General features: G+C 37.3%; 1 protein-coding gene and 1 non-coding gene across 9 annotated transcripts in view; both read left to right on the top strand.

The window, feature by feature from the left end:
* The window catches only part of ASXL2 (ASXL transcriptional regulator 2), a 120,557-nt gene that overhangs the window by 72,280 nt on the left and 20,634 nt on the right, over positions 1-27,643 (top strand). For 3 of the 8 annotated variants that reach the window (XM_053667117.1, XM_053667116.1, XM_053667115.1), the window contains 6 exons: positions 1,791-1,910; positions 8,432-8,547; positions 10,501-10,630; positions 11,355-11,492; positions 17,700-17,863; positions 25,144-25,240. In XM_053667117.1, the coding sequence (XP_053523092.1) occupies positions 1,791-1,910; positions 8,432-8,547; positions 10,501-10,630; positions 11,355-11,492; positions 17,700-17,863; positions 25,144-25,240 (765 nt within the window). Of the gene's footprint in view, positions 1-982; positions 1,911-7,221; positions 7,301-8,251; positions 8,351-8,431; positions 8,548-10,500; positions 10,631-11,354; positions 11,493-17,699; positions 17,864-25,143; positions 25,241-27,643 lie in introns of those variants that run through there. The other 5 variants (XM_053667114.1, XM_053667122.1, XM_053667120.1 and 2 more) reach the window with 4 other exon arrangements.
* Positions 2,165-2,555, top strand: LOC119050462 (small Cajal body-specific RNA 2). The gene has a single exon (XR_005082749.2). It is a non-coding gene; the product is annotated as a small Cajal body-specific RNA 2 (non-coding RNA).

Below are 27,643 nucleotides of genomic sequence, written 5' to 3'. Positions count from 1 at the left end.
TCTGTGACGTTACTATTGTAACGTTTTAAGGCACCACAGACTGTGTCCGTGTAAGATGGTGAATTTAACCGATAAATGTCGTTTGTGTTTTTACTGCTCCGCCAACTGGCCATTCCCCATCTCTCTTCTCTTCTTGGGCTTCCCTATTTCCTGAGATACAATGATATCGAAATTAGGCCAATAAATAGCCATACAGTGATCTTTAAGTACTCAAATGAAGAGCCTCACTTCTCTCACTTTGAAAAACTAAAAATATTAAAGGCATGTCCAAAGCCAAGATAGGCCAAAAGCTAGGTCTCTTGCACCAAACACTTTAAGGGAAATTTGTAAATGCAAAGGAAAAGTTTGTGAAGGAAATTAAAAGTGCTCCTCTAGCGAACACACAGATGATAAGAGTGCCTTATTTCAGATATAAAAGTTACAGTAGTGTAGATGGAAGATCAAACCAGACATAACACTTTCTTAAGCCCAAAGCCCAATCCAAAGCAAGGCCTTATAGTTCTGTGAAGTTCAAGAGAGGCAAAGAAGCTGAAGAAAAAATGTTTAAAGCTAGCTGAGGTTGGTTCATGGAGTTAAAAAAAAAAAAAGCAGCCTCTATAACATAAAAGTGTAAGGTGAAGCAGCAAGTGCTGATGTACAATAGAAGCTATGGCAAGTTATCCAGAAAATCTAGGTAACATAATTAATGAAGGTGGCTACACTGAACAACAGATTTTCAATGTTGACAAAATAGCCTTTTATTGAAAGAAGATGCCATCTGGGACTTTCATAGCTAGAGAGAAGTCATTGCCTGGCTTTAATGCATAGGCTGACTCTCTTGTTAGGGGCTGTTGCAGCTGGTGACTTTTAAGTTGAAGCCAATGCTCATTTATCATTTTGAAAATCCTAGGGTCCTTAAGAATTATGCTAAGTGTGCTCTGCCTGTGCTCTGTAAATGGAACAGCTAAGCCCGATGACAGCACATCTGTTTACAACATAGTTTGTTGAATGTTTTAAGTCTGCTGTTGAGACCTACTGCTCAGTAAAAGATTCCTTTCAATATGTGACTGCTCACTGACAATACACCTGATCAAGCACTCTGATGGAGAGCTGTAACGAGATAAATGGTTCATGCCCACTAACAGCATCTTTTCTGCAGCCGATGGATTAAGGAGTAGTGTCAACTTTCAAGTCTTATTCAAGAAATACATTTTTCATAGGACTATAGCTGACCTAGATAGTGATTCCTCTGATGGATCTGGGCAAAGTAAATAATATCTTCTGGAAAGGATCCACTATTCTAGATGCTATTAAAAACATTTGTGATATATGGGAAGAGGTCAAAATTTCAACATTTATAGGAGTTTGAAGAAGTTGAGTTCAACCCTCCTTTGGTAACTTTGGGGGTTCAAGACCTCAGTGGAAGAAGTAACTGCAGATGTGGTGGAAAGAGCAAGAGAGCTAGCATTGGAAGAGTGGCCTGAAGATGTGATTGAACTGCTGCAGTCTCATGATAACACTTGAATGGGTGAGGAGTTGCTTCTGTGGATAAGCAAAGAAAGTATTTTCTTGAGATGGAATCTACTCCTGATGAAGATGCTGTGAAGATTGTTGAAATGACCCCAAAAGATTTAGAATATTACATAAACTTAGTTAATAAAGCAGAGGCAGGGTTTGAAAGGATTGACTCTAATTTTGAAAGAAGTTCTGTGAGTAAAATGTTAACAAACAGTATTGCATGCTACAGACAAATCTTTCATGAAAGGAAGAGTCCATTGATGCAACAAACTTCATTGTTGTCTTACTTTAAGAAACTGCTACAGCCACCCAGCCTTCAGCAACCATCACTCTGAACGGTCAGCAGCCATCAACACTGAGGCAGTACCCTCCACCAGCAAAAAGATTACAACTTGCTGAAGATTCAGATGACGGTAAGCATTTTTTAGAATAAAGTGTCTTAAAATAAGGTATGTACACTATTTTTTAAAAGCTTATGCTGTACACTTAATAAACTGTAGTATAGTGTAAAGCAACTCTTACATGCACTAGGAAACCAAAAAATGTGTGTGACTCACTTCATTGCCATGGTCTGGAACTGAACCTGCAGTATACCCGAGGTATGCCTGTATAACATTATGTTAGAGGGATTTACTCAACTAAGAAAGCAAGAGAAAGCAGTTGGAATATTAAGTGGCAGGAGGGCGAGGGTATTGTATGCTGTGCCATGGTGTCATGTGGATGGTGCATGCAGGCTGAATGTGAGTGGATGCATAAATGAGCATAAGTGGGGTATGTAAGGTGAGTGTGTCTCCCCCTGCATCCTCACCCCCTTCTCCAGCCTACACATTGATCTTATTTGATGGGGTTGTGTCCCCAGCCCCACTGGACCAGCCCGAGATGAAAAGCTCTCCCTTCCTGTGAAGTACCATCCTTGGGGTGCAAGGCCCTTTGGTAACAGCAACACCAGGGTCTCAGAGGCATTCCCACCAGGCCAGTGCTTAGAAGTGATGAATTGATCAGCTAGATGAGCCTGGGCTTATCCTGGGCCGCTGATTCTCCAGTTGATTGTGGTCTGAAAAAAGTGACAAGGGAAGGAAAAACTACCTCTGTGTGCAGATAATCACATTATCTAACAAACATAAATTTTTTTTACCTCAGTAGAGATAAAAATTGATAAAGGAGAGAATTAAGTAGCAAGATGTAATAATTACAATTAACATATAACAGACAGCCATTATATATATGGATGATAATCAGTGAAAAGAGCACATTTGTGATAAGTACATTGACACCAAGAGAAGCTCTAAGCATGACCTTTGTGTAAGGTATGTGCAAAAGCGTTGGAACAACTGAATAGCCAAAAAAATAAAAGTGAGTTTATTTCTCACAACATACGCTGGGATAAATGCCAAACAAATGAAAGATGTAATAAATGTAAAACATGATACCAAGTCCTTAAGGGGAATGTGTGAATTCCTTTCAAAACCTGAGAATAGGTTTTAACACAGAAACTTTCCTGTTTTCCTGGAAGCGTGTTTTTATCCTTTCACTTAGGAAACCTACTTCTAAGAATCAATCCATAGATACACTGTCAAAAATGCAAAATAGCATAATAGCCTAAGATCGGTGCTTCTCAAACTTGAGCATGCTTCAGAATCTCCTGCAGATCTTACTTTGCAGATCCCTGGGTCTTGCCTTCAGAGTTTCTGACTCAGTAGATCTGGGCTAGGGTCCAGTTATTTGCATTTCCCACAAATTTAGGAACACCTTAGGTTAAGACATTAATAAGAGCAAAGAACCAGAAAGAATCAAAATATCAAAGTCCAGTTGAAGAAATCATGGTACATCTGCCCAGTAGAATTCTATGCAGCTATTAAAAGGAACATGAAAGATCTCTACATTGTAGGATGTTCCCCAGGATATCTTAATTTTTAAAGAGTTTGGTGGACAGTTTATAGCACATGGTATTTTGCTTAAAGAAAATTACCCTGACTGGGTGGTTCAGTTAACCGGAGCATCGTTCTGTATACAGAAAGGTTATAGGTTCTGTCACTGGTTGGGGTGTATACAAGAGGCAACTCATCAGTGTTTCTCACATCAGTGTTTGTTTCTTTCTCCCCGCTCTTCTTCCTTTCCTTTCTCACTCTCTTCTTTCTAAAATTAAGAAATATATCTGTGGGTGAAGATTAAAACAAAAACAAGAAGTGAAAGTATTAAAATATATACTACATTTTCATCAAAATAGAACTGTTCAACTGATTTCCAGTAGGGGAAGGGTTGTAATAAAGTGCTGTAAATAATGAAGGTAGCCAGACTTACATGAAAGTAGCTTGTTTTATATTGGGTTGGCCAAAAATTTTGTTTTTTCCATATGATGGCTGTGGTAGCATTTAGTTGTCTTTTAACTTCATTTGAAACAATTTTGTTAGGTTGTATTGTGACAGCTGTCATATCAGCATGCATTTTTAAAAAACATCAAAATTGGTGAAATTTTGTGTAGTCATTTATATATTGAAGATGGAAAAACCATGTTTTACCATATTATGCTTTATTATTTTAAGAAAGATAAAACAACTGAAATGTAAAAAAAACCCATTTGTACAATGTTTGGAGAAGATGCTGTGACTAATTGAACCTGTCGGAAGTGGTATGTGAAGTTCATGCTGGAGATTTCTCGCTGGACAGTGCTCCATGGTTGATAGACCATTTGAAGTTGATAGTGATCAGCTATCAAATAATAGAAACATTAATTGAGAACAAGCGACATTCTATCATGAGGGAGATAGCCGACTTACTCAAATGAAAAATATGCCCTTTTTTTCCTTATTTGTTTTACTGAATAAAAATAAACTTTTTGGCCAACCTACTATCATTACATAATTAAATTATAAAAATGTTATCTAGAAATAGGGAACAACTTAAAACAAACTCAAGTATACATCACATTTGTTGCATAATGACATAGGTAAGTTACTGTGGGCTCTATCTTAGCTGTGAGAGTCCACAAAGAAATCTTAAACAGCATTCAGCAATCTTATTTTTAGCAATTAATGACATGGGTTTTTTGAAACTGGATCTATAATAGGAAGTTAATAATTAGAGTAATGTTTTTTAAGACCCAGGACTGTCAGGAAAGAAGAAAACTGATAGAAATATAAACTCAGAAAAGTTAAATACCAGTTATATAATCCTAAATTTGAGTTTGGTATGTGTGCATGATTTATTTTTCTCCTTAAAAAAAAAAAAAGACGTTTCCTGTTCTAGCCATTGAAGAGTCCTAGAACCAGTGGTAACCCAGTAGTGGTGAGCACCCCAAGTGTGTAAAGCACATGTCATTTTACTATCATTTCCAGTTAAAAGATAGCAGCTTCTTGGAGAAGTAGTTGATCGAATTCTGAGAAAAAAAGTTATGCAAGATTTGCTGGAGACTCTCTGTGCTAGATTGCAAGGAAGCAGTTAAATATTGCTGGAGCCAGGTCCCAAAGGGAGTTTACACCTTGGAGTTCCCATTGTCCCAAACCCAAAAGGGGACAGTTTGAGTCCCAGAGTTGTAATAATTGCTTTTGACTTAAACATTTAAATTATATAAACATCTATGATTTGATAATGATACCTTTTAAAAGAAAGTTAGTTTTAGCTACAGTGTTAGTTTTCTGAAGCTGCTGTAACAAATTAGCAAAAACTGGGTGCCTTAAAGCAACAGAATTTATTTATTTACTCACAGTTCTGGAGGCCAAAAGTCTGAAATTGAGTTGTCAGCAGGGCCACAAGTCTTTGCAGAGGCTCTAAGGGGTGGATTCTGTTCCTTGTAGTTTCTAGCTCCTGTGGTTACTAACCAACTTTGCCTTGTTTTCACATTGCCTTCTCTTCTGTGTCTGTCTTCTCTATATATCTCAGGATACTTGTCACTATATTTAGGACCCACTGGGATAATCCAGGGTGATCTTCTCTTCTCAGGATCCTTAACTTAATTACATCTGCCAAGACCCCTTTCCCAAATAACATTCATAGGTGTTGGAGATTAGGACATAAACATGCCTTTTTGGTGGACACCATTCAGCCAACTACAAGTAGCTCCTTACTCTGAAAATATACCAGGGTTAAAACTTGGCTATGCTTCTAAATAGCTGTGTCTTTTGGCAAGCTAATTAAATTTCCTGATCCATAAAATTTAGATAGTATCATCACAATATGCAGATTAATATACACGAAATTTGCATACAGATATATGTTAAAAATCTTTATATATTTATTTGTATAGAAAAATAACAGTAAGGTTGGCAACCTAACTATATTTAGTTATTTTAAAGGGTAGGAATTTGGTGGGGTTTAGAAAGAGAACTTATTTATAGTCATCTTAAAGGGTACTTACCAGAGTGCACTGAAAACCTGTTTGAATGAACCTAGCACAGATTGCTCTTATTAATAAAAGTATGTTTTTGAAGATCATGTTCACTAAAAGGAATCATAAGAGATAAGTTTCTCAACATGTATATAAATCTTTGTGTTTAAACCTTGTTTGCTGTTTGTAGTTCTTAGCCTTTAATACAGTATTTAAATGTTAGGATGATGTTTAAGTTTCATAGAAGTTATGAGACCAATTAAGACTTGGCATTAAGTCAGTTCTGGGAGGTGTTCTTCACTGGTGGGTCCTGGTATCTATGATTTAGTTCAGTTGGCTTCAAGATATGTGTACAATGGAATAGTATTCAAAGAGCCCATCAGTAAATGAGTGGATCAAAAAACTGTGGCACATTTACACAGTAGAGTACTACACAGCAAGAAAGAAGGAGCTTCTACACTTTGTGGCAGCATGGGTAGAACTAGAGAGAATTATGCTAAGTGAAATAAGCCAGCCGGTGAAAGACAAATACCATATAATCTCACCTATAAGTAGAACCTAATCAATAAGACAAACAAATGACCAAAATAGAACTAGATACTTGGAAAATAAGAACAAACTGTCAGTGACCATAGGGGAGGAGGAAGGGAGATAACTGGGAAAGAATGGGAAGGCTCAAGCAAAGGAACATACATAAAGAACTCATGGGCATGGACAGTGGGGGCAATTGACTGTGGGGGTGAGCAAGAGGGGGAAGATGGGACAACTGTAATTGAACATCCATAAGTTTGAAAAAAAAGGAATGAAGTAGTGATACATGCTGTAACATGGGTAAACCTTTGAAATATGCTAAATGAAAAAAGTCCCATTTATATGAAATATCTAGAATAGGCAAATGCATACTTGATAGAGATAAAAAATAAGATAAAATTCATCTAGAGATAGAAATTTGGTTAGTCTAGTTCTAGGGAAATAAATTAGGGAAAGGGGAATGACAATGAACTTGTGTAGGGTTTTGTTTTGTTTTAGTGGGTAAAGAAAATTGATTGTGATGGTTGTGCAGCTTTGTAAATATATTAAAAGCCATTGAATTTTGCATGTTAGGTGAATAGTACGATACATAAATTGTATCTCAGTGAAGCTGTTATTTTTTTTTTTTTAATTTGTCAGCATCTAAATGCACTGAGGCTATGATTTCTCATTGCTCAGGCATCTCAGGACTTATCCAACTTTATTTTTGTGTGATATGTTACAATGAACTTTTTGTAATGTCACACTTGCTGTATATAGATTATATCATAATGGTTGGGATAACAAAGCTAAACTATGCAGATAAAACATCTTAATATTGTCTGCTCTTGTCCTCTTCAAGTATTATCTACTGTGTATTCTTTTCTTAGGACATCTAAGAGTCCATTGAAATGCTGTGTTCCAGAATTGTGTATTTCAGCGAACCATGCTTCTGCATTTTCATATTAGGTAGCTACCTACAAGCATACTTTGTTTGCTGTCTTAAAGGTCTTTACTTCATACCCTGGAATGCCATTTTGCTATCAAGCCTTTTCAGTCCAACTACCACAAAAGGAGAAGGCATCAGTAAACACGTCCTCTTCTCTGTCATCACTAACAGTAGTGATTATTATTTTATTATTTTTATTATTAAGGAGTCTGAATCAACAATTTATCTCTTACCATAAATAATGCACTGTTGAATTTTTTTAAATATGAAGATCAGTTCTTTATTATAAGAGGTATAGGCACTTAAAGGGGAAGACCTTAATTCAAATAAGTATAAGACACGGGTGGCAAACACAAGGCCCATGGTCTGAATCCGGCCCTCCACCTTGTTTCTACCTGGTGGCAGCACCGAGCTCTTGCTTAACTGTTAAGGAGTAGTTACACTTACACAGTCCTAAAATTACATTTAGCCCTTTGAAGGCAATTGCGAGGCTGATGTGGCCCCTGGTTAAAATGAGTTTGACACACCTTATAAGGTGGGGCTAAGTTCTGGGCTATAGAACAGCTAGTAATGAAGTGGAAAGTGGTTACACTTTGTTGACCTACATTGCTTCCATTAGAGAAATCCTAAAGTGTCCTCTCACACTGTTAGCAGGAATATCAGTATTAAAGCTATTGTAGAGTTTTTGAGGTGAAAGGGGCTTATTCTCTTTATTTTAAAGACAGGGAAACTTGGAGCTATTCTGTCGATCTAGGTTTCTTTTATATCATGTTGTTAGATTTACTTTAAGAACACATCACATCGTCTGACAGGCTTTATAAAGTCTTTTCTAAGTTTTATCTAATTTGGTGACTAATGGTTTATATTCTGCTTCCTGCTTCTTCAGTCAATTCTGTTGAAAAATTAGAGGATGAAAAGTAATGAATACTAATAACACCCACCCCTTCCCCCATCCTATCATCCTTCACTAGAGCTTTCTGAGGAAATAAACTGAAAAGGGAGGCTGTTTGCCGTAGAACTCCAAAAAGAAGATCCTTCCCAAAAGTGTTTGGTCACAGTTCTTAATACAGGTAGCAGCATATGATTGGGGAAGGAATGGTGCTTGACATCAACTCTGATAACAAATTTGTCGTTGTTATTTTTCCCCCTAGTATCATCTAGACTGTCACAGCCGTCCTCTCCCCAGTCAGCCTGCCCGTCACCCACCATTCCAGCAGGTAAAATCATTTCTCCGTCACAGAAGCACAGCAAGAAGGCACTAAAGCAGGTAATCATGCTAGTCTGTGTTTATTAGAAGTATAATCTACATTAAGAATGCATGACTCTGGCAGCCAATGAAAACTTCTTGAAAGGACATTATGTCCTTTTAAGGAGAAATTTCATGTTTTCCCAATTTGGATTTAATAATTTTTACACCTCTTATACCATAGTCTGTGGTAATATATTCTTTTTATTACACTTTCATTTGTTCCCAGTTTGCTAAGAGGGGTGTGTGTATGTTTTAAATTATGAATAAGTGTTGATTTTTTTCCAGGTTTGTATTCTTCAGCATTTATTGAGATAATCAGGTAGCTTTTCTCTTTAAATCTAGTACTTACAGAATTCTATGACTAAATTATCTAATGTTAATCTATACTTACCTCTGAAATAAACTATTGTTTTTATATATATAAATGGAAAGATTTTATTTACTTTTTTCAGAAGATTTTATTTATTTATTTTTAGAGATAGGGGAAGGGAAGGAGAAAGAGAGGAAGAGAAACATCAATGTGTGGTTGTTTCTAGCACACCCCCTACTTGGGTCCTGGCCTGCAATGCAGGCATGTACCCTGACTGGGAATTGAACTGGTGACCCTTTGGTTCGCAGTCAGGCACTCAGTCCACTGAGAGCCACACTAGCTAGAGCTACTTATTTACTTTAAGAGAGAGAGGAAGGAAGGGAGAAAGGGAGAGAAAAACATCAATGTGCAAGAGATACGTGGATAGGTTGCCTTTGGAACACCCCCTGGTGCTCCAAAGGCAACCAGTCACTTGGCCTGCAACCCAGGCATGTGCCTCAACTGGGAATCCAACCAACGACCTTTCAGTTCACAGGCTGTTACATGTTTTTAAATATATTGTAGAATTTCTTTTATAAGATTTTAGCTTGGATTTTATTGGTGATTATATGTTGTTTGTTTTGTTTTGGGGCCACATATGTACAATTTTAGAATCAAGATTGTTTTAGCATCATAAAATAAATTATGTAGCTCTATATTTTTCAAGGTTTGGGGGGGATTATCTTTTCCTTGAAAATTCTGTGAATCTCATCTTTTAAAATTGTTTTCCTAGCACTTCAGTTTAATTTTATGTTCTTTTACTGGTCTCTTGATATTCTGCTGTTGAGAACCAAATTTGGAAATTTATTTTGCTTAGAAAGTGATCATTTCAAATTTTTTTCAAATACTGGTATAAAGTTGTACACAGTATTATTTAAAAAAAGATTTTATTTATCTTTAGAGAGGGAGAGAAATATCAGTGTGTATTTGCCCCTTGTGCACCCCTTACTAAGGGCCCTCCCCGCAGCCCAGACATGTGCCCTGACTGGATATTGAACTGGCAGCCTTTTGGTTTGTAGGCTGGCGCTCAGTCCATTGAGCCACACAACCCAGGGCCATAGTATTCTTTTACATCTCTATTTTGTTCTTCAGTGTTCATTTATAATGTAGCTTCTTTTTTCCCAGTGTTAGTTGCCAGTGGTTGTCTGTTTTATTGAGCTTTTCAAAGAACTAGCTTTCAATTTTTTTGAAATTCAGATGATTAGTGAATATAAACTTGCTGATAGTTGAGGAATCTTTAAAAAAGTAGATTACTTTTATCCTCAGGTTGATATAAAAATCTTCACTATATCAAGCATTGGAAGTATGTGGGGAAATGGCTACTTGTAGTTTGCCAGTATATTATAAATAGTTATAGTTACTTTAGAGAGAAATTTTGTAATACTTAATAAAATTTTAAATGCATATACCCCATAACTAAGCATTTGAACATTTTGGAACTAATGTTAGAAAATATATACATACATACATACATACATACGTAGACACACCAAAAAGTATATACATTAAAGTTTGTAATAGCAAAAATTTGTATGCTCTTTACCATTTAAAAAGAAGTCATCTCTTTTTTATTACTAAAAACTGATTTATTTTGTTTCTTATAGTCAGTTTTCTCTTTCTAGGCTCTGAAACAGCAGCAGCAGAAGAAGCAGCAGCAGCAGCAATGCAGGCCAAGCATGTCCATCTCCTCCAGTCAGCATCTGTCTCTGAAGACTGTCAAAGTGGCCGGTGACTCTGTAACTGCCAAACCTGGTAGGCAGATGTGGTGTTTTTCAGTGGAGGTTTTTTCCTTACCGACTTTATTGGGGTGACATTGGTTAATAAAACTATATAGGTTTCAGGGGTAAATGGAAAGTTTATGTAATATAATCCTGCAGTTATTAAAAAACACATCAATGGTATTTGTATGTTAGAATGAGATCCATGACTAACTTACCTTCCAAGATGTCTTAGCTAATAATATTTGGAAGCCTGTTGTCAGTAACTCTAGAAAGTAAATGTTTCAAAAAGATGCTCAAACTGAACTCTTCACCAGTTCTCTCCTTTAAAATAAAAGGTTTTACTAAAAATACATGCTGCTTTGAGTTTCCATTGGGCAAATCTACAAGCCTTTAAATTTTTTGTTGTTGCTTGTTTGTTTTTAATTCAAACTGGCCTAGATAAAGACTTTGTGTTTTATTACCCAATTCAGTTTGATGTTAGCTGATTATATGTACCTACCAGATTTACACTGTGTCTTGTAGAACTTTGCGTTTATGTGAAGAAGAAAATTTACCACCAGAAACAAAAACTTTGCTAAGAAGGAAGAGATTTTTCTTTCCTTTTTGTGTCTTAGTATTGAGACTCAAAACACATTTGCAAGGTCACATTGCCTCATAAATAATTACTTTTAATGTTGTGTGGTTTACTTGTTTGATTAGTTGATTTCTATCTATAACCTTAATGTCACCAGTCTTTTCTATATTTTTCCTCCTAGCAATATGGGAAGGAAGGCAATCTGAGGGACAGTCAAGCAGCCCGCAGAACTCAAGCTTTTCTTCTTCCGTTAAAGTGGAAAATCCTTTGCTAGGCTTGGGGAAGAAGTCATTCCAAAGGTCTGACAGACTGCACACAAGTAAGTTAGTTTACAAAGTCTTCATTTCTTATAAATTTTTTTCTTATTAAGTTATTCAACTCTGTCTGAAATTTATCAGCTATATGACTTAATTATTCACTTACAAGGTCTTGACTGCCTTTACCAAACTTTATTAAGAATAAGATCTGCTATTAGCTATTTCGTGTTCGGGGTTTCTTTTTTCCCCCTGATAATGGGTTGCTTTGTCCAGCATTATTTATGACTTATTTCTGACTGCAGAGAAAAATAGAAGGGCTTATAATTAAACATGGAAGACTGAACCTTTCCCCTGCTCCCTTTGAGTCCCACTAAAATGAGTATATGGAAATACAAAAGGTTAAATTCATCAGGGTGAAGAAAACAAGAAAACAACAGACAGGCAGGCTGTCAACAATTTTAATAAATGACAGCTGGGTGGGATTTTCTCACAGAGCCTGGGAGCAGGTGCCACTGCTAACCAAGCCAGTTAAAGCTATAGAACACCAGAAAGGTTCCAGAATTGGAGGTGTAATGTATCATAGTAGAGAGGGTGAGGCATAGGGTTGAGAAGAAGAACCTTCTTTAAAATTTGGTAAGAAGTAGTTTGATGCCTAACCCTAGTGGGAGACAGGAGGTTTATTTTGACACGAAATGAAACCATACAGATTTTAAAATCAGAGAGCTTGACTTTCAGAGTGCTACTATTTAAAAGATGTTGTACCCATGAAAGAATAGAATAAGATATTAAATATCAGAAAATAAACAGTTCTAGGATGTTAAATAATGTTGGAGCAGAAATAAAAAATTATAGTAGAAATACAAAAGATTAAAGGTGGAAAAGTTTCCCAGAACATAGGTCTAAGGAGAATTTTTGTAAGGGGAGAAGAGATAAGAAAATTGAAACTCTAGGCTGTCTACTGTGTTAACTAGTAGGACTATCAGAAATGAAAAATAGGAATTGAAAGAAAGTTAAATAGCCCTGGCTGGTGTAGCTCAGTGGATTGAGTGCAGTCCTGTGAACCAAAGGATCGCGGTTCGATTCCTGGTTAGGGCACATGCCTGGTTTGCAGGCCAGGTCCCCAGTGGGGGCCACATGAGAAGCAACCACACATTGATGTTTCTCTCCCTCTTTTTCTTCCTCCCTTCCCCCCAGAAGGCCCATAAAAGTATCTTCTGGGCGCTATTTAATCAGAATAATTTACAACTGCTTCTCAGTTTCACTTAAGTTAAAATTTAACTGAAGTCTGCCCTGGCTGGTGTGGCTCAGTGGATTGAGCATGGGCCTGTGAACCCTCTCTAAAAATAAGTAAATAAAATCTTTTTAAAAACAGAGAAAAAAGTTAAATAATAAGAGAAGTAATATAAGAAAATTTTTGCCCTAGCTGGTGTGGCTCAGTGGAAAGATTGCTGGTTTGATTCCCAGTCAGGGCACATGCCTGAGTTGCAGGCCAGGTTCCCAGCTGGGGGGGTGTTCAAGAGACAGCTGATTATTGTTTCTCTCACACATCTTTATTTCTCTCCCTCTCTTCTCCCCCTCTAAAAATAAACAAATTCTTTTTTAAAAAGGGCAACAACAACAACCCTGGCCTTTGTGATGCAGTGGATTGAGTGCTGGCCTGTGAATCAAAAGCTTGGTTCCATTCCCAGTCAGGGCACACACCTGGGTTGCAGGCCAGTCCCCAGTAGGGGGTGTGCTAGAGGCAACCACACATTGCTGTTTCTCTCCCTCTCTTTCTCCCTTCCCCTCTCTCTAAAAATAAATAAATATTTAAAAAAACATCTAATTGAAATCCACAAGTTTTAGAATGGAAGCATACAGTTGGTGTCAAGAAACATGAATAAAAAGAAACCTATTTTAAGGCACATTCTTTTGAAGTTTCAAAACATCCAGGATAGTGAAAAGATTTGCAAAAAGCCTCCAGAGAGAAGAAAAAAATTCATATATCAAGATTCAAGAATTGTAATGGCAGACATCTCAGAAGTAACATACAAGCTAAAAGATCGTGCAGCAGTACCCACAAAATTCCCTGGGAAAGTTATTCTACACTCAGTTATATGTTCCAGACCATCCCAAACTATCATATTAATTTGGAGAACAGAATATCAGACAACTTCTTTGTAAAAATCTGGTTTGATTCTAAGTGGGATAATAAGTTTATGTATTCTTCTTAGAGTATCTGCCATAAATTGAATATGCCCTTTGATCATTAAATCTACTGCCAAAGATTCACTTAATGAACAAATTCTTACAGAATGTAAACTAATATGCCAGGCACAGATATAGGGCCCTAGAGATGTGGCAATAACAGAACAAACTCTCTTCCTTTTGGGGCCTATGTTCAACTTCAGTTAAAGTAACAATTTTAGAATCTTCATTCAACAAAAATAGAAATGTAGCTGTACAAAATTGAGAAATTATATATTGAGAATTTCCAACTTCCATAGAAACCTAGGAAACATTAACCTTTTAAAAAGAAGGCATGGTGTATTTAAGTATGACGTGATAGCTAAACATAAGTGAAAGTTCATCTTCTTTCATGCAGATGTTAAAGGAAACAATATGGGAATTTTTATACTTTGCCACAATGAGTATTTGCAAAATATGGCAGAAACTATGTATTTTGTGTAAAACATAAATGAAAAGACTAAAGTAATTTATATGAAATTATTTTAGTTAACATTGGTATAATTTGTCTTCAATAACATTTATCCTTTATTTTTATATCCCAGATTTGAGGAGAAAAAAACTAGCTCAGATTTCATTACAATGGAATAGAATAAAACACCCTAAACTATAAATAAATAAATAAATAAGGTCAACTTTATCAAAATCAGAGGACTTAAAATTCTAAAAATGAGCTACTTTGAGGCACATAAAAGTGTCTTCTGGGCACTATTTATTCAGAATAATTTATAACTGCTTCTCAGTTTTAGTTAAGTTAAAATTTAACTGAAATCCAATTCCCATGCGAAGGTACAACATGAATGCAAAAACGTGGTAGTAAAAAGTATTCAAGGAATGCCGACACTCCCCTGCTGTACAATTATATAAGAAAAGGAAACTAGGATGTTGCTTTTGTGTCTATAGAGCCGTTGCAGCATTATTATACAAACAAAATCTGGTAACCACCTGTGTGATCAACAATGGGGCGTCCAATTAAATCATACGTATGTTGGAATATGGTGAGGCTTTCTTTGCAAGAAAGAGGTGGATTTGTTTGGAAAGATGTTGGAGCTGTTCAGTGAAAGGAAAAAAATATGATTAGTATATATATATATGATTTCATTTCTTCAAGTTAAAAATGCCGTTTTTAGTCCTGACTGGCATGACTCAGTGGGTTGGGCATCACCCCGCAAAGCAAAAGGATGCCAGTTTGATTCTGTCTGAACATGTGCCTGGGTTGGTGGCCAGGTCCTCCTCAGTCAGGGGTGTGTGAGAGAGCCCATCAATGTTTTTCTCCCTCCCTTTCCCCTTTTATGAAAATAAATAAAATCCTTTTTTAAAATGCCTTTTTTGGTAGGAAGCCCAGATTTGAATGTAGAAACATTTACTTTACATTTTATATATTTTGGCACTATTTTAATAAGGATATTTACCTTCTTCTTTCAAGTACTGTTTTTATTATCATTTATTTTGAAAAGTTTAAAAATTTTTTATTGTGATTTTTTTCTTTGTCTCATAAGTTATTTTGAAATTTTTTGAAAAAAATTACCAAAGATAGCCCTGGCTGGTGTAGCTCAGTGGATTGAGCATGGGCCTGCGAACCAGAGTATCGCGGTTCGATTCCCAGTCAGGGCACATGCCTGGGTTGCAGACCAGTTCCCAGCAGGGAATGCACGAGAGGCAACCATACATTGATATTTCTCTCCCTCTCTCCTTCCCTTTCCCTCTAAAGATAAACAAATAAACAAACAAACAAACAAATAAATAAATTTTTGAAAAAATTACCAAATGTGTAGGAATTTTAGATTTTTGTTGTGAACTTTGAACTTGTGGTCAGAGATCATGCACTGTATCATACATGTGCCTATACAGTGTGGTGATGAAAAGCAGACTCTGAAGCCACATGGCTTGGTTTGAATTCCTGCACCGTAACTTAATGGTATGGTGTTGGGCACATTGCTTATACCATGTCTTGGAGTTGATTTCCTTCACTGGGTTGTTTGAAAATAAATGCGTTAATACTACCAATGTTTAAAATACTTCCTGGTGCTTTGGGGGCCTGCACAACTGTTCGCTGCTTCTGTTATTGTTACTACTAATAATATTACTTAAAATTTACTGATGCATGCTTTGGAATAATGGTAAAGAATTTTATAAGTGCTTTATTGTAAAACAAAGAGTTCTGTGTTAATTGAATGAAGTTATTAGTCAGTCTGGAAAATAGCACAGGTTTTTTCCCCTTCTTGTTTGTACTGCTTTTAATGTGCTTGATTGATATTAATTGAGAGAGACGTGTTGAAGTCTCCTCTCCTAATGTGGGCTTTGTCCAGTTCCCCCTGTTACTTTGCCAGTTCTTATCTCACATGTTTGTGAAGCTGTCTTATATTAGATATTTTCATCTTTAAAGTCTTCCTGGTGGATTGAGCCCTTTATCATTTTTGTCATTTACTGTATCAATCACTGATGAGTTTTTAAAGTGTCTTTTGTTTGATATTAATAAATGTGCACCAGTTTTCCTGTGATTAGTTTTTCCCTTGTATGTCTTTGTTCATTTTTCCGTGTCCTTTTGCTTTAGGTATATTCTTTTACAGAGCAGATTGCTAACTGAAATTTAAGTTTTTAATGCAATATGACAGTCTTGTTTATTCAGTGAGTTTTTATTCATTTACATTTATTATAATTGCTAATCTATTTGGATTAGTTTCTGTTGTCTTTTTTTTTTAAAGGAGGGGGTGATCTTTGTCCAGCTTCTGTTTTTCTTGTTTTCCTTTTTTTTTATTAAAAGATTTTATTTTTAATTCTTACCTGAGGATATATTTCCTGACCAGAGACAGAGACAGAAAGACATTGATGTGAGAGACACATTGATCAGTTGTCTCTGCTATGTGCCCTGAATGGGAATCGAACCTGTAACCTTTTGGTGTATAGGACAGTGCTCCAGCCAACAGAGCCACACTACCTGGGGTAAATTCACTTCTAGTATGAAGAATTTTTCAGCCCTGGCTGGTGTAGCTCAGTGGATTGAGCACGGGCCTGTGAACCAGACGATCGCGGTTCGATTCCCAGTCAGGGCACATGCCTGGGTTGCAGGCCGGTTCCCTGCAGGCCAGTTCCCAGCAGGGGATGCACAAAAGGCAACCATACATTGATGTTTCTCTCCCTCTTTCCTTCCCTTCCCCTCTAAAGATTAAAAACAAAACAAAAAAAAAACATTATATAAGCCCAGCTCTGCACTCAAGGAAATGGGGAGCAGGAGGCCTTAACAGACTTTCACCTTGGTATCTGGTACTCCAACATGGAAAAAGCAGGGGCTGCCACCATTGTGACTGCCACAAAATAAAGTGATTTAGATTTTGAGCATCTTTTTCCTGATACAAGAAAAATAAAGAGAAATTTTGGCCCTGGGGAAAAAAAACGAATTTTGTTCATGGCTTACAAATGCTTTTTTTCACCTTTTAAAGCCTTTGTGAACTCAAATCTGTCTGATTGTGAACAGACTTCCTGAAATTGCTGAGCTATTTGATCATAACATTTTAGGTAATGCAAATTCAAATTGTTAAAAAAAATTCTCATGAGAAGAGAACAAGGGCCTCAGTATAATTTATATATAGATTTGAATTTTCTGTTTTTTAAGTCAAATTTTGTATATGTTATTTATCATAAACTTCCTGATTTCTGTTTGGGAAATAATCAGGTCTCAAACTAAAATTCCTGATTTCTGTTTGGGAAATAATCAGGTCTCAAACCAAAATTCACTTTTAGTATGGCAAAAGGTTCACTATTCTAGACCTTTTTCTATTTTTGTGGAGAATATAAATTACTTTTTTATCCTTTGTGAATGAACAAAACTTGTTTTGTTAACCTTAGAAGAAATTCATAAGAGCCTTAAGTGTTACTTTCTTCACAGTGTAATATTTAAAGTACTTAAAAATACAGGTGGGCGTTTTTTGTTTTTAGTGGTTTTTTTCTTTCTCTTTCTCTTTCTGTCAGTGGAGAGCAAGCTGTAGTTTGGCTAGAAGCAGGAATGTGAAGGAAGCCCAATTGATTCTTTTTTTATCTTGTAGGGCAAATGAAAAGGACTAAATGTGCTGAAATTGATGTTGAGACACCAGACTCCATTCTGGTTAATACAAATCTTCGAGCACTGATCAACAAACACAATTTTTCAGTCCTTCCTGGAGATTGCCAACAGCGACTGCTTTTACTACTTCCAGAAGTGGATCGACAGGTGTGTGATTTCAGACATAAGCAGCTTTATAACCCTTCTGAAGCTTCCTTCACTCATTCCCTTTAGAGCTCCCTACGTCTTTTTAAATAGCTTTTTAAGTATGCCTATAAAGAAGTGGTGTCAAAGGTACTAAAAAAAATCTTTTTCTAAGTATTCTTAATAGGTTGGCCATGTAAAGCTTAAAAAGAAAAATAACTCTTGTCAGAATGTCAAGATTATATTAAGTTGGCTAAAAAGTAAATAAAAGACTTTCTATTTTTATTAGTAATTTTATTGATTTGGGTATTTTGAGTATGTTGGCTATCTCTCACTATTGGCTTCTCTGGGTAGAGGCTAGGGGTGCAGCTAAACATCTTCCAATGCATAAGACAGCCCCACAGCAAGGAACCGTTTGGCCAAAATGTTAATAACACCGAGAAACTTCACAGACCTCTTCAGTCACAGCACTTTTTCTGTACACTGTGCAAATCTTTTTTTTTTTAATTTCATTATGTTTTTACTTTTCTTGAAATGATAAAGCATAATATGCTGAAAATGTTGCATATTTTCTTCCACCTTCAATATTACAATGGCCACACAAAAACTCACCACTTTTGATAAGTGTTTTTAATTCACACCAATGGGACAGCTGTCACAATGCAATCTAAAAAAGTTATTTCGAATGAAGTTAAAAACAGCTAAGCACTAATAGAGCCATCGTGTGGAATAAACTAAGAGAAGTTTCTGTTCAACCCAGTAAAGTTCATCTAGCTGTCATAGTAGGATGTAGGCATCCAATAGAGTATAGTTCAGGAGGAAGAGTTGTCTTGTTTAAGGCATTAAACAGGGTTTTTAATGGATTTTTTTGAAGTGATTAAGAATGTTACTTTTATTTTTTTGTTAAATTTTTCTAAAACAAATATTTGTTGTTTTCATAATAACTTTAAGAACTGAATAAAAGTTACACTTTAAGAGAAAAAAAGGTAGGTAGAAGAAATACGAAAGGTTTGGGAACAGTCTAGGCAGGGGTCAGAGAGATTTAGCTTGGTCAGGAATGAGGTAAAGGTCTGAGCCACAGCCTTTCATCAGGGAAAAAGTGCCTAGCAAGTACTTCCCCTACTGATCCTCTGTTTTTGTCTATGAAAGGATTATGGACCATATGATTTTCATGAAGGTTGATTCAATTCTGAAATTTTTTTTTATTCAGTATTATTTCCAGAACCTAATTTTTCTAAATAATCCGATTGCCCCCACCTTTTCTAATCATACAAACAAAATGAGAGAAAGGTAGTTTTCCTAGTTTACAGTAAGAAGTAGATATATTCCTTAGTTTATTGTAAGAAGTTAGTGGAGAATAAGTAAGCTACACAAAATCATCATAGTTAATTGTCTATAAAGTGAAAACCAAATCTAATTCTGAGTATCACCTCTCTAGTAGACCTAAGTGAAATCAGTTGCATAGTGCCGTGAATTGGCACAGGTAAAAGCAGGTCAGATTCCATTTCCAGGAGAGTCAGGATAAGTAATATACACTACCAGCATTGGGGACAAAGAAGTAAAACTGATCCTTACCAACTACTGCTTTCCCCGCTTTATCACATCTTGGAGAAACTGTAACTTTGCAGATGCCTAATTGTTGCTTGGATCAACTTCAGTGACTGATATCTTGGCAGAGTTTTAGAGTGTATGTTAGGGATTGCTCTCATGTTTTTTAAAGACTTGAGTCTTTAGGATGGGAGTAACAACACAGGACCTAACTGAGGGCCTCTGTATAGAACTGCATTCCTCAGAACTATGTTTTAACTAATGGCCTTTATTTCTAAGAAGAAGGATTGCTACACACAATTTTACAATTGAAAAGTATCTTTATTATTCAGCTTCCCAATAGAGTGGAGTTCTTTGGGGTATCCTTAATAGGTGGTCACTTGGCCTGTCTCTTTCATTTCTTACAGGGGTAGCACATAGTAATCTAAGAAATATTGTTCATATGTATATAGAGTATGGAGTTCAAATTAAATGAAATATAACTTCACTGTCAGATGGAATTTGTAGTGTTTATTATAAAGAATTCTGGTTACTAGGATGAAACATTGGAAACCATATTTCAGTGTATGGAGTACCCAGTAATGAACAGTAGAAAAACATTTAGACCAGAGAAAAGAAAAAGGGAGGGAAGTAGATAAAACACCTTTCTTTAAATATATTGAACGTCTGTCATATGGAAGAGGTAAACTTCTTTTCTCCAGAAAGCAGTTTATGGGTTGAAGTAACATTTTTTAAAAACATTTGGAGCTGTTAAACTGTGGAAAGGATTGACTCGTGCTGGAGTAACATGCTCATCACTGGAGTATTTAAGCAAAGGTTGGATGACTTGTTCTCATAGAAAACCTGTTACCCCTTTAGTTAACTCTCTACAACAAACTGTAGCCCTTGGGCCAGTTTTTTATTCTGTAAATAAAGTTTTATAAGTACACAGCTGCTCTCAGTTAATTATCTATAGCTACTTGCATGCTACAATGGCCAAGTTAAGTGCTTGCAACATAGACTGTATGGCCTGTAAAGCCTGAAATATTTGCAGTGTATTCTTATAGAAAATGTCTACCTATCCTGCTGTAGAGATGGGGAAACAGTGTTGACCCAGACAGACTTAGAAAGTAATGGGTTGAGAAGAGCTCCTCAATCCCCAAGATATCCAAGTGGTCACCTAAATATTCTTCAAAATATTGTTATTGACTTCAGACTTACATTTAGGTTTTTTTTTTTAATCTTTAGAGGGGAGGGAGAGAAACATCAATGTATGGTTGCCTTTTTGTGCATCCCCTGCTGGGAACTGGCCTGCAGGGAACCGGCCTGCAACCCAGGCATGTGCCCTGACTGGGAATCGAACCGCGATTGTCTGGTTCGCAGGCCCGCACTCAATCCACTGAACTACACACCAGCCAGGGCACATTTAGGTTTTTAATCAACCTAGAATTTTTTGTTGTATTGCTCTGAAATTGAGGTTCAACTTTATTTTTTACTGAATGGGTAGTCAGTTATTCTAACACTACATATATGTAGCCATCTTTTTCTTACATTTTGAAATATCATTTTTGTTATGTGTTTCAAATATTTATATGCAGTATGTATTTTACAGGTACAATTAAAAAGGCAATTTCCCCCTTTTAGTTTTTTAATTATTTTTTCTTGTGAACATTAAGATCATTTTATTTATAAAAAATCTGCTTAGGGGTCCTGGCCAGGTAGCTCCGTTGGTTAGAGCATTGGCCCAATATGTCAAGGTTGGGGGTTCGGTTTCCATTTAGGGCACGTACAAGAAGCAATCAGTGAATGCATAAATGAGTAGAACAACAAAGTGATCTCTCTCTCTCTCTTTCCTTCCCTCTTTCTCTTTCCCTCCCTCCCTCCCTCCTTCCCTCCCTCTCTCTTCCCATCACTCCCTCCCTCCCTCCCTCTCCCCCTTGTCTTTCCTCCTCTCTTTCTAAACCCAGTAAATAAAAATTTTTTTCAAAATCTGCATAGAGACTCTGATAGGAATATAGATTTTAATTTTGTAGACAATGCCCATTTTATTAAGTTTTTCCACCCAGGTTTTTCCAGATCGTGTGTTTTATGCCCTTAAATAAGATTTTGTGCTTTTAAACCAGGAGGAAATCCAAAATCTGTACTAGAGAGAAGAATCTTAAAACTTTTTGATATCATGACATCACAAGTGAAGTCAGTAGACATATGGGGTAAAATATTTTTGATGTGACAATTTTACTACAAATAATGTGCAAAGGATTCTCACAAATTGATGGCAAATGTAAATAATAAATGTACAAAAATGTACAACATTCTAGTATGCAAGATACAGGGAATTTTTACCATTTCAAACTGATAGGGTTGGCAAAAATTAAATAGTGTGTTAATGTATGTTGTTTGCAGGGTAAAAGATATGCTCATGAATTTCTAGTAGAAATGTGAATTGTTTTAGCCTTTAGCTAGAAACTAATTTCTAGCCACAAAAAACATTTCTGAGCTCTCAGAACCTTTCCCAGCCCTAGCCAGTGTGGCTCAGTTGGGTAGAGTGTCATCCCAGAGACCAAAAGGTTATGGGTACAATTCACAGTTAGGACACATACTCAGGTCGTGGATTCAACCCTGGTCAAAGTGTGTACAGGAAGGCAGTCGGTCGATGTCTGTCTGTCTCTCTCTCTGTGTATATATCTCCTCGTTTTTCTCTCTCTCAATGCAATGAAAAAGTATCCTCGGGTGAGGGTTTAAAAAAACTCTTTCCCATAGAAATAAAAGCACTAGTTTATTCACTTTTACCAAAATGCAGCTTTGTTGAATATGGGGGAACAAAGTATATATGTGACTAAAAAAATTCATAAATTAACTGAGATACATTCACAATAAAATAATATGCAAGTAGATTTATAGTCAAGATGGCAGATTGACAGACATGGTCCACCTCATTACTCAACAACATCAAAATTACAACTAAAATATAGAACAACCATCACTTAGGACCATCAGAAATCGAGTTGAAAGGAAATCTGACAACTACAGAATTAAACCACATCTGTCCAGACTGGTAGAGGCGCAGGCACAGAATGGTCTGGACGTTCACCCACATGTGGTGGATAAAAATTCGGGAGGGATACCTCGGGAGCAAGGAATCCCAGCTTCATACCAGATCTCTCAGGGCAGGGTTCCAGTGCCAGGAAAATAAGTCTCCACAACTGGCTATAAAAACTAGTGGGGATTTAGTTGGTGGAAGAAACTGCTGGAACCCCAAGGAATTCTTCTTAACTGAACATGGACTTGCCTACTCAGACTTACTCCCTCTGAGCTCCATGTCCGAGTAGCAGCTTGGAAGGCACCAGTGGCATACTGGGAGAAACGGAAGTGTCTGACATCCAGACAAACAGAAGCTATTGTCCCTTTTCTAAACCGTGTCCCCACAGAGCCAGCAAGCTGGTGCTGTATTTGAGACTCCTACAACCTGGCTAACACTGTTTGACCTGCCTTAGAAATCCCCAGACTCTGCCTCACTCAGATTATGAGCCCTGCCCAAGAGGCTTTTGCAAATGAATGGCTGGTCTTGACTCATGCTTCACAACTTCCTACATCCTCTCAAACAAGCAACAGCTGGACTCCATGAGCCCCAGGCCTGACAGTAGCAGAAGCCAGCCTAGATTCACAGTTTAGCCTCACCTGGGAATCTCCAAGTCCAGCACAAGTAGCAGCCATCTCAGATTGCTTTATAGCTCAGGTAGGGTGGCCCCAAACAGAGCACAGGTGAGGGCTGACCATGGACTGCATTTCGCAGGAAAAGCCAGAGTCTGCATACCTAGTAGACAACTACAGACAATGTCAGAGCACCTGGTACCACCCTCCCCTGGCACAGCCCATCCTCCCCTATATGGAGGGCAGTCCTTGCAGCTGACTGGCCTGGGCAAATCCGTCCCATTGATCTGCCAACAGCAACCAAAGCTGAACTACAAGAGGAGATTGTACTCAGTCCACACAAAGAGTGCACCTCGAGCACACAACTTGGGTGATAGAATTATGCCACTGTGTCCTACAGGACACCTACTATATTAGGCCACACGACCAAGATAGGGAGTCAAAGCAGCTCTATCTGATACATAGAAACAAACACATGGAAGCTGCCAAAATGAGGAGACAGAAACGTGGCCCAAATTATAGAACATCAAAACTCCTGGAAGAGCTAAATGATAAATGAAATTGAGCTAAGCAATCTGTCAGATGAAGAGTTCAAAACACTGGTTATAAGGATGCTCAAGGAACTTAGTGAGTGAGGACCTCAACAGCATAAAAGAGATTCAGTCAGAAATGAAGGATAAACTAGTTGATATAAAAAAAATTTACAGGGAAACAGCAGTAGAGTGGATGAAACTGAGAACCAAATCAATGTTTTGGTCCAGTCAGAACAAGAAGAAGAAAAAAGAATCTAGAGAAATGAGGATAGTATAAGCAGCCTCTGGAACAACTTAGAGAGGTTAAACATATGCATCACAGGGATACCAAAAGAAGAAGAAAAAGAGAAAGAAATCAGAAATCTATTTGAAAAACATAATGAAAGAAAACTTCCCTAATTTGGTGAAGGAAATAGACATGTAAGTCCAGGAAGTACAGAGTCCCAATTATGATCAATGCAAAGAGGCCCACTCCAAGACCCATCATAATCAAAATAGGAAAGGTTAAAGATAAACAGTATTAAAAGTTCAAGAGAAAAGAAGTTAGTTACCTACAAGGGAATTCCCATAAGACTGTCAGCTGATTTCTCAAAAGAAGCTTTGTAGGCTAGAAGGGATTGGCAAGGAATATTCAAAGTCATTAAAGGCAGGGACCTGCAATCAAGATTGCTCTAACCAGCAAACATATCATTTAGAATCAGGGCAGATAAAGAGCTTCCTAGACAAGAAAAAACTAAAGAAGTTCATCATCACCAAACTATTATATGAAATGTTAAAGGGATTTAATTAAGAAAAAGATCAAAACTGAAAACAATAAAATGGCAATAAATACATATGTATCAACAATTGAATCTGAAAAACAAACTGAGCAGACAAGAACAGAGACAGAATCATGGATATGGAGAGCACTCGGATGTTTGCCAGATGGGTTGGGGATGTGGGAGAAGGGGTGAAGAGGTGAGGGGATTAAGAACTATAAATAGTCACGGAATAGTTATAGGATATAAACCATAGGAAATGGAGTAGCCAAAGAACTGACACGCATGACCCCTGGGTGTGAACAATTGTGTGTTGATTGCCTGAGGGAGTAGGGGGTGCTGGATGGAAGGGGGTCAAAGGGGAAAAATCAGGGCAAGTTTAATAGCATAATCAGTGAAATAAAATTGTGAAAAATAATATACAAGTGTTTCAAAGGTGTTAACAGTATGTCAGTTCACTTGGAGAGACTTCAACTTGTATTACACGAGCCAGGTAAGATTTAGAGCAGTGTATGTAATTTGCTCTCAAGTTTTATAAAACAAATAATAACCTTTCAGAAGAAAAACTCTTACATTCCTATTTATGTATTTGCAGATTTTTTTTTAGTATAATCAACGGGGAATGAAGTTTAAAGGAGAGGAAGAAGAGATGAAAAGGAAAGAAATATTTTATTAAGAAGGTTACGTTATAACAGAAGTGTCCATAATGAGCAGCATAGTGTGATATAGTTGAGTCTTTTATAAAATTGATTGTGCGTCCTTTTCTAAAAAAGAGTAATTTCCACATATGTTTGGCTATCTTTGTAAGCTTTTCTTGGCTTATTCTTTGACCCAGGTTGGTCCAGATGGTCTGATGAAGTTAAATAGCTCTGCCCTTAACAATGAGTTCTTCACTTCAGCAGCCCAAGGCTGGAAGGAAAGACTCTCAGAAGGTAAGTGTTCTACCAGTGTCTCCTCTCCTGTGTATGCACTTGGAGCTACTGTGAGGGCATACTGGCACCTCTGCACCTCAGTGTAGATATTTGAACAGTTTTGGAAGGCAAAGGGTGTGATGTTTCTATAGGGTAGAACTAGCCATCTTTTATGAAATAAATTGCTGGACTTCTTTTTTTTAATTTTATTTATTTATTTTTAGAGAGATGAGAAGGGCAGGAAAAGAGAGGGAGAGCAACATCAGTGTGTGGTTGCCTCCCACGTGCCCTGCACTGGGAACCCAGCCCACAACGCAGACACATGCCCCTATAGGAAATTGAACTGGCAACCCCCTGGTTCCCAGCCTGAGCTCAATCCACTGAGCCACAGCAGCCAGGGCCATTGTTAGACTTTTATCTGGAGCCTGTGTAACCTGCTTTGGCTGTGACAATATATTTCTTTCAAGGACTTAAAGTCAGCTGGGAAACTAAAAATACATCTGTTTAAGTCCTATTCCTAAAGATTCTAATTCAGTAATTAATTCTAGGTTAATTCCTGGGAATTAAAAGTTTAATAAGCTATTGAAAGTAAAATAAAGAATTAGAGTTCTTTTTCGTGCTGTGAATTATGGTTTGGTAAGCAGTGAGGTAACATCTTTATTGCTGCACAACCTCAATACAAGTAACAAGAAATCACTAAGAACTTTTTGTAAAACAGCTTTATCAAAAACTTTACATACTGTAAAACTGATCCATTGAAAGTGTACAGTTCATTGGCCGTCAGAACACTTTAATAAATACAGATTGTGACTGAGACTTACCGTGGTCCACTGGTTTGCCATTTTTTGATTTGCGGATATTGTACCAACCTTGCATCCCTGGAATAAATCCCACTTGATTATGGCATATGATTTTTTTATGTATTACTGCATCCAGTTTCCTAATATTTTGTTGAAGATTTTAGCATCTGTGTTCTTCAGGCATATTTTATATATAGGCCTATAATTTTCTTTGTAGTGTCTTTGTCTGGTTTTGGAAGTAGGATAATGCTGGCTTCGTAAAATGAGTTAGGGAGCCTTCTCTCTTGAGCTTTTTGGAAAGCTCTTGAGTTTGGTGTTCTTTGAATGACTGATAAAATTGACATATGTGGCCATCTGGTTCAGAACATTTGTTTGTTAGGAGGTTTTTGTTGGTGTTGTTTTTTATCTTTAGAAGGGAAGGGAAGGAGAGGAGGAGAGAAATATCAATGTATGGTTGCTTCTGTTGCATCCCCTGCTGGGAACTGGCCCCTGCTGGGAACTGGCCTGCAACCCAGGCATGTGCCCTGACAGGGAATCGAACCGTGATCTTTTGGTTCGCAGGCCCATGCTCAGTCCACTGAGCTACACCAGCCAGGGCTGTTAGAGGTTTTTGATTACTGCTTTAATGTCATTAGTTGAGACCTGTTGGTTCAGATTCTCTGATTCTTCCTGATTCATTTTTGGAAGATGGTATGTTTGTAGAAATTTATCCGTTTCATACAGATTGTTTAATTTGTTGGCATAAAGTTGTTTGTAATATTTTTTTTACAATATTATATATTTCTTTGGAGTCAGGTGTTATGCCTTCTCTTTGTCTGATTTTATTTTGAGTTTTCTCTTTTTTTATTGATGAGTGTTTATAAAGCTTTGTCACTTTATTTAGCTTTTTTCTCTGGAGGTGTCTTTTGTTCTTTCATTTGGCGCATGTTTCTTTTTCTCCCCATTTGGTTCCCTCTTTGTATTTTTTCTATGTATAAGGTAAATCTATTATGACTCCAGTCTTGGTAGGGTAGTTGTATGTAAGAGGTGTCCTGTGGGACCCAGTGGTGCAGTCTTTTCGATCACCTGGGCTGGGTCCTCCAGGAATGTCCCTTTTGTGCATTATGCAGGCCTTCTTGTTGCGAGTGAGTCTTGACTGCTGTTGGCCCATTTGACTCTCAGGCTAGGCCGGCTTACTGTGAGGATCAACCCTGAGCTGCTATAGAGCCATGAGCTGCTATAGAGATCCTGTCCACATGAAGTGAAATTCACCTCAGCAGGATCTGGTTCCTGCTTAGATCTCTCCTTATATATGCTGCTTGGGAAAGTAATTGGATCCTGCTACGATGTTGCCTGACGCTGGCCTCATGGTGAATTGGTTGTAGGGCCTCTGGGGAGAGACTCTCCTGTTGCCCAATGTCAGATGTGCCTGTAAAGCCCTGGGCAACGTGTCTTGAGTTACAAAGTGACCCACGGTTTGTTGCTGCCTCTGCCAGACTTAGGTGAGCTTGGGAAGGACCAACCAAGGCTGGTTGGCTGGCTGGCTGGCTTTTATTAGCACCCATCTCAGGGACAGGTCAGCTATTCTGAGATCTGCCTCTCCCTCCCAGCTGCCTGTTAAGCTCAGTCACTGAAAGAACCTCTG

This window comes from Artibeus jamaicensis, unplaced genomic scaffold, assembly GCF_021234435.1.
Source record: "Artibeus jamaicensis isolate MK-2021 breed Jamaican fruit bat unplaced genomic scaffold, CSHL_Jam_final contig_465, whole genome shotgun sequence".
Lineage (NCBI taxonomy): Eukaryota > Metazoa > Chordata > Mammalia > Chiroptera > Phyllostomidae > Artibeus > Artibeus jamaicensis.
This window is presented reverse-complemented; position numbering and strand designations above follow the sequence as displayed.